The sequence below is a fragment of the Pholcus phalangioides genome, unplaced genomic scaffold (genome assembly GCF_987345545.1).
Source record: "Pholcus phalangioides strain wild (caught in Gottingen) unplaced genomic scaffold, Ppha-v1.0 ptg000011l_1, whole genome shotgun sequence".
In the NCBI taxonomy this organism is placed as follows: domain Eukaryota; kingdom Metazoa; phylum Arthropoda; class Arachnida; order Araneae; family Pholcidae; genus Pholcus; species Pholcus phalangioides.
The window spans coordinates 54,098,069-54,112,463 of NW_028301604.1; the positions used below are offsets into that span (position 1 = coordinate 54,098,069).

Here is a 14,395-nt window from a genome sequence, read left to right on the forward strand (position 1 = left end):
TAGTATACAGTGAAAGGTCTCAATAACAAATACCATAGGATTGAAAGTTTCGTTCACTAACAGGGAGTGTTCTTTATTCATGGAGCAAAATGCATTGATGCCCTATTTCACAGATCTTGAAAATGCCCATTAATGGCAGGTGGCTACTAACAAGAAGCATTTTTTATGGAGATTTCACTGTACCAGTTTTTTTAGTTTCACTGTACATGAAAACTGTTGCACGAAATATGAATAATTAGTTCTCTTCAACTAGAAAGAAAAATTATAACTCAACTGTTATAACTGATTTCTTATATACCACACTTTATTTAACTTACAAAACTAAAATTTCATCTTTGACTTTCTATATTTTTTTGTATTTTATTTTACTATTTAATAAAACCATTTAAAAAACTTACGACAGTGAAAACTTTTTTCTGATACACGGGACAAAGGAACACCTTGGAGATCTTTTGGGAACTGACATAGAGTCTTTGCTGGAAGACGTATTTTGCTGGAGTGTATCCATTCATTTAACCATCTGATGTGACAGTCACATACCAGAGGGTTATTACTGATATCCCTGTAGAAGTGAATAAAAACTTGTTACAAAAATATTTCAGAGAAAATACATGTCTGGGATTATAGAAATATCTTAAGAAAGATTAGATAGAAATATATTAGTTAGTTATGAAATAACTAGTTAATATATAACTATATTAGATAGTTATGAAATATATTACATAGAAATATGCACTGGTGTAAGAAACTAAGAGAATTTGATAGTTATATTAGATAATTATGAAATATATTACATAGAAATATGCACTGGTGTAAGAAACTAAGAGAATTTGATAGTTATATTAGATAGTTATGAAATATATTACATAGAAATATGCACTGGTGTAAGAAACTAAGAGAATTTGCAGACTTGGTCGATTATCTCTAGAACTACTGTACCGATTTTAATGAAATTTGATATGTACATACATTGATACAATACAAAACAAATAACCATTCAATAATTGTAATACACACGCATGATCGTGCGTAACACTCATTGGAGTCAGAAGGTATGAAACAGCGGTTGCAGAATAAACAAAAAAATGGGTTAATAGGGGGTCCCCTCTTACAGATATACAGGTCTCGCAGCGTGATTTCATACTTGAAATAAGGCAGTTTATCATTTCCTGTGGCAATTGGTCCCACTCGTTCAGCAACGCTGTTTTCATTCCCTGGATGGTTCCCGGAGGGGGGTTGCGAGTTGCAATTGCCCTCCCAGAGCGTCCCAGACATACTCTATAGGGTTAAGGTCTGGAGATCTGGCTGGCCAATCCATCCGGCGAATATCCTCACTCTCTAGAAAATAGTCGAGCAGAAGAGCTCTATGTGGCCTCGCGTTATCGTCCATTAAAATGAACTCAGGGCCAACTGCAGCCCTGAAAAGGCAAACATAGGGCTCCAAGACCTCATCCCTATACCTCACACCAGTCACGGTGCCTCTTTCAAAGACATGGAGAGGTGTGCGGCCATCCAACATGATGCCTGCCCAGACCATTAAACCTCTTCCGCCATAATGGTCTATTTCGCTGACATTGGAGGGTAGGTATCGGGTCCCTGGTTTTCTCCATATGAACGTACGGCGAGAATCTGTGTTTAGGCTGAACCGGGACTCGTCAGTGAAGAGAACGGCAGCCCATTGATCCATACTCTAATCTCTATGCTCTCTGCATCATGATAAACGGATTCTCCTGTCCGTAGAAGTGAGCAGGACGCAAACAGCAGGTCTTCTTGCAAACAACCCTATCTCATGAAGTCTTTTGGAAACAGTCACCCTTGATACACGGGTTGTTGTGGCTGCATACAAGTCACGAGAGAGCTGAGAAGCTGTAGCACTCCTGTTACGCCTCGCTATAATCGACAAATGGCGATCTTCTCTGGCCGTCGTGGCTCTTGGACGACCTTGCCCAGGCTTTCTCTCGATGGATCCGGTATCCTGGAACTGTTTCTATAAGTTACACACAACGCTGGGCGTTAAATTGAACTCTCTATAAATCTGGACTTGAGATTGGCCTGCTTCTAGCCTCCCCACAATTCGCCACCTCATTCCATCATCTAAACGTTGGTGGTTACTCATTTTTACTGTTACAATTTGAAATTAACCGATTGCTGCAAAATAACACCAAGAAATTTGCCGAGGTGTGCTAGCGAACGAAATGCGTCTTAACTTACGCACGCTTATAAAGCCTGTTTCTCTACTGGCTCCGCCTACACACATGTGTACGCTTATGTATTTGACGTACAAGATTTGCATTTTTGTCTAGAAGCAGTGGTTTTACATTCAGTTCAGTTCTTTTCATGAAATTCGATAAAATATGCAAATTCTCTTAATTTATTTCACCAGTGTATTAAGAAAGATTTTAAATGAAAAATTATAGGAGTTTGGCATATCTTTGTACAAAAATAATTTATATTTTTAAATTTGACAAAATACGTCCAGAGTTTAATACTTGCATATTTTGAGGAAAAAAAAATATTATAAGATAAAAAGATTATCAGATAACTCTCTAAAAAAGAGAGAGAGAGTGTGTGAGTGAGTGAGTATTGAGATTTTTTTTTGACGAGACCTACAACTCTCTAGAATCACAAAAATCAAAAGTAAAAAAATATTTTAACAATAGATAGCAAATTTTTGAGTTTAAACCAGTTTTTGGTGTCAAAAACACAACCCTGTTCATATCTTTCCATATCAATTGATTGCAAATCATTGTTTGGAAGAAATGCCTCTTGTCTTATAAAATGTCTGTATCTGGTAGGGTTGCCAGATTCTTAAATGAAAAAGCATATGCATGCACCACTTCAGCAATGTCGCTGTGCCTGTTTGTGATAGATGGTGCTATTACACTGGCAAAGACCAACGATAGAGTTATAACCGAAATAAAGAGTAGCTATTTTCTTTCTTTCAAACCAAGCACAACTCTGATACCGTGTTGTGAGTGCATTTTAGAGCTGTCATCTATATTCCTAATTGTGAGTGAAGTGTAATGATCAAATATTTGCACCATTGTAGGTCTATTGATCACTGTGGTGAGACTTTTTAATGGGGAGATCTGCTCACATTCACTATTGGTATCCTTGCCCTGGGTTTGAACCCAGTCATTGACACATTGAAATATGGAGAAACTATCACTACATCATCCCATGTATTTGAAGTTTTGCTCTGGAAAACAGACCTACCACATCCTAATTGCATTATCATATTTATCTCATGATTGGTAATTGTGAGCCAACCTTTATCTGTTAAATCTAATCAATCTTTAGTTTTTGAGTAGATCTAAACATCGTTAGTCATAAAATAAAGATGAGACATTCAAATATTGTCTGGAATCATATTTTATACTATCTAAAAGCAATATACTGTACTGACTTTTTGATACATTTTAATGCAAAAACAGGAAACATGATAAAATGATAAATTTCACTAAAACAGTGAGATGCTGATTAAAATAATTCTTTCTCATGAAACATGGTCACCATATTTTTAGCAGAAAACAAAAGTTTTAAAAATAAACTGATGACTCATGGAGCATCTATTGATTTGACCAAAAAAAAGCAAAATGCATGAAACGTTTTTTTTGTTTCCATGTATGTACTACTCCACTAGCCCTGTGGAGTTTTCACATTGAAAAACATGAATTAATTTTGGCTATTTTCCCAGGTTACTACTTTTCCATTCAAAAAAATTAAAAAAAAAAAAAAAACCTCTAACAAGAGAGTTACTTTTTTTTCTTTGAAAAATTACACAATATTCATGAATAATCACTTACTGATTAAAAAAAACGTAAAAAGGCTCATCCTGCGGTTTGGTAACATAATCTGAGAATCAAAAGATTAGTAAGAATAAATGTGATAAAGTAATGAGATGATGATGTAAGTTTTGAAAATGAGATGGCTGTACCACATATGAGTATGCCACATCACATACAGAAACATTACCAGAAGCATGTAGGGGTTAAGACGGTAAGTGGTTAAAGAAAAAAAAATCAATAATTTATGCCGTAAAAACTTACAATCAATGTAATTTATTCAAGTGATTCACAGTTAAATTTTCATTAAACTTACAAAAACTTCAATGATGGAATCATGTTCATGTGAGCTTCATCTAGACTACTAAGGAGGTTTCCTTGAAGGTTTCTGAAAATAGAAACTCTGAAGGTTCAAGAGGTAAAACATTAACAAAGAAAAGTTAAGTAATAATGCAATTCTTATGTGAGAAAATCTTTACAAACTAAGAATAATAATATATAACTAAGAATAATAATAAATAACTAAGAATAATAATATATAACTAAGAATAATAATATATAACTAAGAATAATAATATATAACTAAGAATAATAATATATAACTAAGAATATGAACTGAACTCTACAGACGCTTGAACTTTTGATGTAAACTGAACACATACTGCTGTCCATTGACCCCCTTAAAGCAGAATAGTTTGCATTGTTCTGCAATGAGCCTGTAGCTGACTGAAAATCTTTTGCTGTGAAAATTTCATAACAGTGTTTTATACACAGTAGAGTTCTTTTCTTAAAGTTTGCACCAAGATGGTTCTGCAACGTATGTCACAGTTTTCTGCATATTCTGCTTTGGAGCCATTGAAATAACTGCTCAAAACCCCATGAAGAAGGCTCCCATAGTCTCAAAATTTTCATAATGCATAAATAATAGATAGGCAAGCTAATGATTAACACTGCAGTAACTCATATTTCATTTGTGTATGGGTAAAATTTTAAATTTCATAATACAAGTTCTGTCAGCTAAATATTTAAAAATAACTTGATTTCATTAATCTTTAAATATGCAAATTTAAAACCGGGACAAACAGATTTCCCAAGAGAACTTTTCAGGGCAGTGCATTTTTTAGCAAAAAATTGAGATATCTGGCCACTCTACCAAAGCTACTTATTTTAGCTTTTCGATACCTCTAACAGAGATGCTTACTCATATCTAAAATGAGTTACATCCGCTTCATTTCAAATAAGAGTGGTACTAATGTATTCTTATTCATTTACAAGCTAGTCAATTTTATTTTTCATGTAGATACTATTAATCATAATAGTGTCTACATCAGATGCTAAGAAAACAATGAATAGTGCAATTAGGATATAGCTGTTTCAGTGGTCAGAAGCAGTAAACCTATAGCAGTTCTGCATCAAAAAAATACTGAAGTCTGCCAATATAGTAGCATTATCTATTATAAGCAGAGGGCAAGTAACTTTGCCACAAGGCCCCGCATGTGCATCTGCATTCTTTAGTTTCAGAATCTGGTAACTCTGAGATATAATAGAGCCCCAGGTAATTTCACACACATGTGTGTCTTGTTTTCTCTTGTAAAGCTTTAAAACAATTAAAATTTTTTTTTAAAGCTATATAAATGAAAATCTACAATTATACTTACAGTCTCATCAAAGACGTAAGGGGTTTGAATATCTCAGCATTAAAATTTTTTATTTTATTATAAGACAAGTTCCTGAAAATAAAAGTAAAAACAATGTCAAGAAACTTGTGACCACCAGTAACAGCTGAAATTTAAAAGTTAAGAATTGCAGATAATACCAGTTCATGTCATGTTTCCTTTAAAGTGCCCAGTGTAACTATGAGTTTTTGCCAGCATTCATAAAATATTATAAATGCAGATTGTATATATATGCTTCCTTTTTTTGCCACACCCTCCAGTGCTCACTGCACTTTTTCAGAACTTTAGAAGCATCTAACCTTTTGTTTCCACGATTAGCTTACTCCTAAGCAGTCACATAGGGTGAGATAAGCCTGTTGTAAAAGTATGCCTTCGCTTAAAGGGTGATGCTTCGCAAGTTCCAAAGAAGTGCAAGGAGAGAAATAGAAATACTAGAGCAGCAGTTCTCAACCAGAGGCCATGTTGCCCTGGGACATTCTGGGGGGGGGGGGGTATGGGTGAAATTCAAGTGGTAGAGGAGCCATAATATTTGGGGTTGAGTGGGGCCATAAAGAGGTGTTTAAAAAAATTGGGTGTGATAAAGTAAAGCTTTCAAGTGAATTATGGCAGAAGAAAAAAAGTGTAATTACTTTCAGAATTTAGCAGAACTGCCCCTAGTTAAGTGCTGTCTTAACTCATGGGCCCAACCAGAAGCCTCACAATAATGAGATCTGGACACAATTTTTGACAGTAATCATGTAAATTGGTAATCCGGTATTTATAGTCAGGCTGGGTGCCTCAGAAAAGTCACTGTGCCTAAGAGCCCATGTTGCTCTTTAGACAACACCCTACAGATAGAAATATAAAAATCTCGAAGCATGGTTTGATCCAGGGCCTCATGTCACTTGGGGGGAGGGCACATGAACTCGGGTACTATGATTTTCGCTGATACTTCCAGGCAAGTACTCTGCACCAGAACAGCACTTTGCCTGGAAGTCAGACCACCATGGGACACCCCTTCCCTCCGAGAAAAAAGTGCATTCTGACCTCTATGATTATTTATAAAATTTTTGTTCACCACAGATTCATTCAAATACAGTAAATTATTACATCAATAAAAAGAAAAGGTCTTACACTGATTAGGAGGTGGTACCCTAGAAAAGGCATGAAAAAAAATATGTAGAAGAGTTGATCAACTTTGCCCAAGAATATTAAGATGACACCAACGAATAAGGCAAATACACGAAAATAAAAAGTCCTAATGCAACAGCACCCACTGGTGTTGAAATGCATTAGGACTTTTTATTTTCGTGTATTTGCCTTATTCGTTGGTGACTTCTTAATAAAAAAAATATGGTCTAAAGGAGGCCATGGATGAAAAAGGTTAAGAAACAGTGTACTGGCAAAAAAAAAGTTGCAATTTTTCTTAGTAAAAAAAGGGCAAAATTGGAAAAATAATTGTTTTTCATTAACCACACTAATCAATTTATTTTTTCAAGTGAAGAGAATACAGGCGGTCCTCAACTTTCACACAATTCACTATTTTACACATTTTAAAATTTTAATTTTTTAAAGATTTTTGTTGATAATGAAAATATGGTTCACTTCCATGAGTCTCTCCCACGGAGCGCGGTAGTTCGCGCTCATTCACACATTACCTCCTAGAGTAGCAGATTTCTCAGAATCGTCGTGACATCACTAGGGTTCCAAGCCACAGTGGTGGGACCAAATATTAAAGCATGTTTAGTCTTGCATTAGAGTGTGTGTAGATGAATTGTTTGTTTTTGCCAATTTATTTGCGGACATGCCAACATTGGCTTAAAGCTTGTCAGTAGTGATGCATGTTCAGCTTTGCCATGGGAGATACCCCTTAGGACAACATAATCATATAGTACAATAAAAATTAATCACTCAAAAATGTAATTATTTTTAATTTTAATAGCAGGTTCATTAAATAGAACACCTCATTGGCACTGGAACCTAGAAGGCTCAGGACTCCCGAAACAACTTTACAAGGTTACTGAGTCCCTTAATAATTAATTCATGAATATTTTTCAATGCAATCCCAACCTGCATTCGCCCTTGTGGGCCATATATATGGATGTCTAGCAACCCTATAACCCCCGGCATCCCCTTTTTCTTCGTATCAGAGCTCCTATGGCACCTGTGACAAAAAATTCTTTCCGACACAAGCTTGACCATGCACTATGCAAATGAAGCTAGGTCTAGACTAACACCTTCTATAGCAGAAAGCCTCCACGCGAAGCTTTGACGTCATCGAAGTCATCCATTTCACCTGTAGCCATTGGATATAGCAGTCTGACGTATGCAAAATCGTTCCCTTTTTTTGCCATATATCCAATGACTACAGGTAATATGGACGACTTCAGTGATGTCACGAGCTTTGCGCGGAGGCTTTCTGCTATAGAAGGTTCTTGAGTTCATTTCCATTCCAATGACTTACAGCAGAGTAATATCAGTGGATAACATGTTTATTTCTTGGATAAACTGCATAAGATAAGGCAGATAATAGATTACGATAATAAATGCTAATAAAAATAGCCAGACTATATTTTACTGAACCTCCTACCTCTCCAATACACAATCAACTACTAATCTATGGATTTCTATAAAAAGGGAAATTTCCCCAGAATCCCCTGGGCTTACTCTGATTGGAGGATAATGAGTGATGTCACATAATTGCTAATTTACATATACTGATGACACGTTCTAAAATGTATATGTACCAATTATCTCTTCAAACAAATTCAAATTAAACAAATATTATCTCTAACTAGCAGGGTTGTTTGGTTTTAACCAAGTGGTTTTTTTCAAAAAATCAAATAAAAGTTGCCTAAATATCATTTTTTTTCTTGAAAAATATCATATTGGTTCATTATTAGCCAAAATGTTTCATTTTTACCACATTTTATATCCTTCGGGTACATTCTGATGGTATATCTTTAAATGACTCCATTATAATCTCTTCCGATCTCCGCTGGAACCTTCACGTTGATTATATCTTTAATAAATGTCTCCAAAAACTGTTTTTCCTTCGCCGTAACCTAAAATACTCCACTCGTCATGTTCGTCACTTGTGCTACCAAACATATATTCTCCCTGCCCTCTCCTATGCCTGTGAAGTCTGGGACCCTCACACCCAAACCAACATGGACAAATTAGAATCTATCCAAAATAAGTCCACTCGTTTAATTTTTAACTGTTGGTCTTCATCTGTCTCCATAACGGAACTCAAGCGACAACTCAATATCCAACCGCTCTCCTCTCTTCGACTTATAACTTTTCTTTACAAACTCCTCCATGGGGTTTTTAATATTGACACATCCAATATTCTAATCCAACCTTCACATTTCTCTATTAGACTCAATCATTAAAAAAAATTACAGCCCATCTTTGCCTCTTCAGATTGTCACAAATTTAGCTTTTTCCCAAGAACTATTATCGACTGGAACAACCTACCATCAAATATTGTAGATTGCACTACAATTTCTGAATTTTCTCATGCCATCAATCGACACTTTTGCCATATATAATTCCGCATCTTCTTGTATAGGCCTCGGCCAATCAATATTGTATAAATAAATAATATAAATATGTACTAGTGTTCAAGTTCATAAAAACGAGTGTCGACTGTACAGAAGTCCCCTGCTTTATGCGATTAATTGCTTCCACAAAATAGTTGTGTAAGAAGAAATCCCATAAAGTGAGTTGAATTTAACATGAAAAATTATGGATGGGGGTTGGTTTTCTTTAGAAGGATTAAAAAAATTAAACCCAACAGTGCAAAGGAACTTTTTCAAAAATTAATTATTGTTAAGTGGTATTTAAACTTATGAATAAATCTTGTGAATTTAGCCAATATAAATGAATTAAATTCATACCTTTTCTATCTCACTATTTCTGATTGGTTCTAGAGAGTGCGGATGTTTTCTTTCCTTAAGAACCCAGTATGATAAACTGATAACTATTTTTAATGAAATAGTTGAGATTCAGCTGACAAGCAGCATTTTTTGTATCCTTATGAATGCTTTAGTAACAAAGGCAGAGAATTCCACATATTTCTCGAAAACATAAAAATTCTAGTTTCACTGGAACCACTTTTTCCATTAAATTTCTCATGGCATTGTCAATGTGTTACCAGAGTAAGCTGCAGTGTAAGAATCTGAACTGACTATGTAACCATAAGTGGGATGTTGTCATCCTAAGTAACATAAGACACTCACCAAACCTCAAGGATGCTTCCAGCGCTGAGAGATGATCAAAGGGTGTTGTATACAAGATTTCTAAATTAATCATTGTTATTGGTACTGATTGCCCTAAATGTAAAATTATATTTCGAAGTACATTGTTATTTAATAAAATTTCCAAACACATCCATCCTTCGAGAACACTTCGATATCTCTCTGAGAGATGTGAAGTGGGGTGTGTCCGGTCCTTCAATGTGTTACCAAACCTTGTTCATCAGTGAGATCTGGTGAGTTGTATCGGAGAATTTCTCTCATATTTGTCTCGGCTACATCATCAAATCCAACATATTTCGCATCAAAAGATTTAACTATTCTATATTTTTAATTTGCACGCCCATTCACAGGGTTAAAGTTAAACTCCAAGCTGAATTTCGCAGGTTGGCATTCCTAAAACCGGGTTCATACAAAATTTTCAAAATGAAAAGTAAGGAGTTTTTAAGGACTTTTTAAGGAGTTTCAAGCTGTTTTTAAGGAGTCATGGCAAACTTCATAACTTACAAGTTTTACAGCAAAAAAAGGGGCGAGGCACATATGCAAATTTATTTTTAATTTTCAAACAAACTTTCCCTCTTCTCAAAAATATAGATGTAGAAGTGGTTCAAAAATTGCAAGTTTTGATTTGTTACCCAGCATCATAAGAATTCATAAAATAATCAATCCACATGAATGCTTTCTGTTGTCACCAAAGTGTTCTAAAACCTTCAAGTATTAGTCAAAAATATAACTCATAACAGCATCACATAAATTATAAAAATTCTAAAAGTGATATTCATTCCCCCTCCAATTATTCAAAATAAAAACAACAGCCGACAAAGATTTTTCTTACAAAATTATTTATATTTGCAGCAACCCTAGGCACACACACACACTTCCAGCACAACTTCCTAGATAGTAAATTGCCCATAGATGGTAATAGACCTGAGTTGTGCTTGGTTTGAAAGAAAGAAAGCCCCCCCCCCCCCGGAAATCACTCACTCAAACAATCTGGGAATGTGCCGCGGGCTGCTCAATTGAAGTAAGAATTTGCCAGGAGCCACTTGAGGCAGGCCACATTTAGGCCATGTGTTGAGCACATGTATGCTTTAAAATAAGGGGCTGTTCAAGTATTAGGTCAGCAAATTTTCAGCAATTTTTGACTCACCCCTCTTGTCAGAAAAAGTCAGCAAAACTCTCACCCTCCCCCTGTCAGCACTCTGCCCCCTTCCATCCTAACGCTTATTGGTGGAATCTGAATTGGGGGCTTCCCCCCAGATGATCAAAAATTTATTTTCTTAATCCACAAAATATTTTTTAAAAGAATTGTAAAAATATTTTTTACAATTTTGAAACAAAATATCTTTATATGTTATTATAATCAATTTTTGTTAATTTCAATGCTATTTGAAGGCTAAGAACCCAAAATTGCTCAAGAAATTCATTGCGACCCTACCTCTCTAAGCCCTTGGTAAGCCTTGACCTGCGGTAAACATTCGGCCTGTGCGGACCAAATGTGGCCCTGGCATTATGATGTGGCCTGCCCCTAAATCTATTTTTGTAACAATGAACCAAGTGACACATTTACAGATCGCTTAAGTGACTCGTGGCACAATTCCACACCATTTAAGCGACCTGTGGCACATTAAGAGATCCCTTGAGTGACATGTGACAAAGTTTTAGAGCATTGGTCCTGCCACCAGTGCGGTTCTACATCACTCAAGTTATCCGCGGCACATTCCCAGATTACTTAAGTGATCTGTGGCATAATCACGGATCACTTATATGATGCGCGGCACAGCTCCAGAGCATTTGGATCCGCTAAGTATTTGAAGATCACTAGAGTGGCTCTGTAGGGGACTCAATAGGGAGATTGTTAGTTCAGGTGCCCACAAACTAGTGAAAAGTTTTACTCGTTTTTCGCGCACCGAGTAAGACACCATTAAGAATATTTCATATTTTTTATAAAGGGTGGTTGATGACGTAAGAATCATCCACCCCACCCCCCCCCTCCACGTCATAAAGTCAGCAAATCGAAAATCCCCCATCCATGCTGACGTAATACTTGAATGACCCCCTAACATAAAGATACCCAAAAGTTATTTTCTGAAGGTTAAAAAAAAAGTGGGTTCAGCTATAGCGGCTGATCGGCTTGTCCTCCCCCCCCCCTCCTGTAAAACCAGACGTGGCTCGGGCTGTCACTTTTAAAAGCCGGGTTTTACTAGCAGGTTTTCTATGCCGTGTGCAACGTGAATCACCCAGCGCGACATGCCATCAATTCATCAATATGAAAAGCAGTACGACTGTTTTCCTACAGAGCGCAATACGGCTCACGACAGCGCTTTACGTCGGGCGTGATTGGCAGACTGCTTCTGGAGGAGTTAAGCGTCGTGTACCGCGCGTTTCAGTGATCTTCCCTTCATTTTCGTGTTGTGTCTCTTCCCTTTAAACCGGAGCATGCAGCCGATAGAATATATGACGCCCGGGTCATATACTATATAGCCGTCCTGAGCCGATGCACCATGCTTGGAAAACGCAAATGCGTAACGTCATTATGTAACTCATTTCTGCCGACACGAAATGATCCAGGTTCACGCGGCGCAAAAAGCCTACTCCTAGGAAAACCTGGCTTCAGGGATGAACGCTCGTTACGGGATCCTAGGAGAGAGAAACCCATTGTCTCTCATAGAATCTCTTGTGTGTGGATAGAGCCTGTTCCTCTTTTTTTTTTACTTTTTATTTACGGCAACCAATCTGCGAAACAGATTCGCTTTCCCCACTGGACTTCAGTTTTTAGCACTTTGAGGCGCGGCGGCGAAAAGATATGCTTGTTGTCGTCCCTTACTCCAGTGGAACTGAATTTTTTTTCCTTTCTTCCTTTTCAGTAGCGAGTTGTAATGTGAATAAAACACATAAAAAAACTGCGGAAAGCAGTGACATTTTGCGGTTTCTCGGAATTTTCGTAGTGAGATATTGGCTGTAAGCAAATGGGAAGGAGGGATAAAATAGGAATAGTAGGAGAGAATTGCAGTAAAAAAAAAGACGATTGCGGCGAAAGTAGAAAAATAGTAGGAAAAATAGGAAGGGCGAAGTCTGCACTCAGTATACTGCGTAATATAGGAGGTTTGAGACATCGTTTCGCCGCATAAGTAAAAACTTTAAAAAATCTTTCTCACCACTGGGCATGGGGGAATTTTCGGCTACTGGTTCAGCAGAGTGATGTCGTTCTACGGACCATCGATTTCCACCGCTGACCAGTTTGCGACATAGGCAGGAAAACACGTCAAAACTAGCGAGTCGGTAAAAAATCACATTTTTAGAAGCAAAAGCGTATAATCGTATTAATTTACTAAATACGACAAAATCGTAACGGTTGGCAGGTATGCACAACCATTGGATGTTCCAATCCCATCCCCTGCTTTCACATTTCCTATTACAAAGGGAGAGAGCGGTTTATTTTCTTTTTTCTTCCTCTTTATATTCGGAGGAAGCTTCCTCTTATTTTTCTAGGCAATGCTATTCATCACCATGGGGAATGAATATTCTAAGAAAGATCATCCATCCCTTCAGAGAAAAAAAAAAATGACCTTTTCAGGCGTGGCTGCAAAAAGTAAGGAGTTATAAGGGCCCTTCCAGAGGGAAATGAAAAGTTAGGAGTTTTTAAGGAGTTTGTAAGGATGTGCGAACCCTGTAAAATCAACTTTTAAAAATTGTGTTATAGCATAATCGCATAAAGCAAGAAATACCCGTACAAGGAAAATACTAGTTTGGAAAGAAATACCACAAATAAGACAAAAGAAGAATGGTGGCAGACTGAGAATAGATGATATAAAAAAAAAATTAACTGTAATTGTGTATTTTCACAATATTCTAAATACAAAGCCACTGAACTAAATAAATTTTGGAGATTTGTCCCTAGGATCTAAACTGAGGAATCTATTTTTGTTATGAAAAATGTATTGTAAAAAGTTAAAGTATTATGTGTGCTGGTTTGTACTTACAATTTTTCCAGAACTTCAAGGTTCAAAAAAGCATCTTTATCTATTTGGTTGATATTGTTCCTTGAAAGATCTCTGATAAACATAAAGAAAAAAATAGTGATTAATGAAAATTAATAAAATAATTCATTACATAATAAAATGTCATCAATAGCCCTTTATTACATCATAAAAATCACTTTACTGGTTTTTTTCTATCTTCTGAATTTAATGCTTATTTGTGAAAATTCAGGAATAAAATAGAGTATGGAGAAAGTATTAAAATTTAAATTAAATAAACAGTTATAAAACTTATTTAACCAACTAATAGGGTCTAAGGTCCATAAAATCAAAAATATGAGAAAGAATTATATGATATTAAAATAATATATCTGTATATTATGCAGTTGAACCCTTGATATAAAGTCAGTCACTTTCAACATATTGTTGATAGGCAATGTGAAAAGACATCATTTTTTGAATGCTTATATAGCAGATGTGAAAAGACCATTCTTTATTTTAAAAGGAGAGAAGACAGCAAACATGTAGCCACATCATTGAATATTCCATATTTACAACACAAGGCAATAAATTACATCTTGTGTGTGAAAAGTGCTCTTGTGTGAGTAGTACTCATTGTAATTAGTGAATTTTTTGTTTAAAATGTAGATGCTTTACATGCACTAAATTCAATTTCGAACAATTAATCCAATCATTAATAAAAAAAGGAGTGTCAA

At 36.0% G+C, this 14,395-nt stretch overlaps 1 protein-coding gene across 2 annotated transcripts in view; it reads right to left on the minus strand.

Moving 5' to 3' along the window:
- Remo (Remoulade) overlaps positions 1 to 14,395 on the minus strand; it is a 130,766-nt gene that overhangs the window by 90,424 nt on the left and 25,947 nt on the right. For both annotated transcript variants that reach the window (XM_089239701.1, XM_089239698.1), the window contains exons 4-7: positions 13,683 to 13,754; positions 5,444 to 5,515; positions 4,102 to 4,173; positions 399 to 562 (exon numbers count right to left, since the gene is read on the minus strand). In XM_089239701.1, coding sequence (XP_089095827.1) covers positions 399 to 562; positions 4,102 to 4,173; positions 5,444 to 5,515; positions 13,683 to 13,754 — 380 coding nt within the window. The remainder of the gene's footprint in view (positions 1 to 398; positions 563 to 4,101; positions 4,174 to 5,443; positions 5,516 to 13,682; positions 13,755 to 14,395) is intronic.